The following is a 1,142-nucleotide window of genomic DNA, read 5'->3' as shown; positions in this document are numbered from 1 at the left end:
AGACAGAATGACAGAGAATAAGTAGATAGGTACAGGTACAGTCATCAGGGTTTGAGAGGACAGTCTACAGATACTAACCCACTAGGTGGCAGCATTATCTCAAAGTTCAAGTATTACAGATCATTTAATACCAATATGTTAACACTATTAGATGAACTAGTGTTGTATGTGTGTGTGTGTTTGGCTCTTATGTTTACCTGTAGTCCACTGGTGGGAGGGACATAGAGCCACCATTCATAGCCTCAGTGGGTGGAGGAGGCAGCGGGACTTGGTGATGGTGAGAACGGCCCAGTGTCCCGCCTTGATAGGCCATCATAGTCCTGCCCCTGTTATCATGCTCACCTCCTCCACGACCAGCATGTCCTGCAGCCATCTGGGCAGCCAGGACGCTGGGCGGAGGGCCAGAGTAGGTGTGGGCGTGGCCAGCGTGGTTCATGGTGTTGGGGTAGTGGTGCTGATCAGGGCCGTGACCCCTGAAGAGAGACAGCAGGGAAGAGGTGGAGGAGAAGATTGGAAGGTGAAAGAAGAAGAAGAAGAAGTTTTTTTCCACACCTGAGGAAGGAGAAATGAAGTAACATACCAGAGTGTGTGTGTGTGTTCACCTACCTGTTCTCTGGCGACATTGAGCCCTCAGAAGAAGCCCCTCTGTCGCGGTGTATGGTGTGTCGATGGTCTGGTCTCAGCTCCTTATCCAGAGCCATCATGTTCCATTCCTGCCGACGGTTCCTTGCCTTGCGGACCTTCTTCACCTCCCTCTGTAACGTCCCATCAACACAACGCCGCTGCTCCTACAAGAAAGAGAAAGAGGTGTTTTTAAGCTATTTTGTTCAAATACGGTCAAACTAGAAACAGCAATATAAAAGATAGATGGTGGTCTCTCACTATGTGTGTTCCTCTACAGACCAGCTGTGTTCCTGACAATGACTGCATGTTTTGTAGCCTGTGACATTATTCGATCATTATATTTATAATAACTCAAACTAATTCTAAAAATCTGGGATGGAGCAGCACCAGTAACTGGCGAGTACAATCTAAAAATTCAACCACAACAAAACTGAAATCTTGCTATATGACTGTATGAATGAAGGCTGACATTTGAGATCCTGATGACAGAACTGTACCTTCTGTTTCCTCTTCTCTTT

The 1,142-nt window shown here is 46.8% G+C and overlaps 1 protein-coding gene across 1 annotated transcript; it reads right to left on the bottom strand.

Moving 5' to 3' along the window:
- Nucleotides 1-197: 197 nt before the first annotated feature.
- LOC111671503 (uncharacterized) lies at nt 198-1,136 on the bottom strand (the record flags this gene model as incomplete). The annotated part of the gene is made up of 3 exons (XM_023428607.1): nt 1,122-1,136; nt 607-788; nt 198-473 (listed from the first exon to the last, which is right to left on the bottom strand). Coding segments are annotated over exons 2-3 (374 nt in total), but the record flags the coding sequence as incomplete, so codon positions are not given.
- Between the last annotated feature and the right edge of the window lie 6 nt (nt 1,137-1,142).

Source organism: Seriola lalandi, unplaced genomic scaffold (assembly GCF_002814215.2).
Source record: "Seriola lalandi dorsalis isolate HSWRI2012SDOR001 ecotype SW California unplaced genomic scaffold, Sedor1 jcf7180002007096, whole genome shotgun sequence".
Taxonomy (NCBI): domain Eukaryota; kingdom Metazoa; phylum Chordata; class Actinopteri; order Carangiformes; family Carangidae; genus Seriola; species Seriola lalandi.
This window is presented reverse-complemented; position numbering and strand designations above follow the sequence as displayed.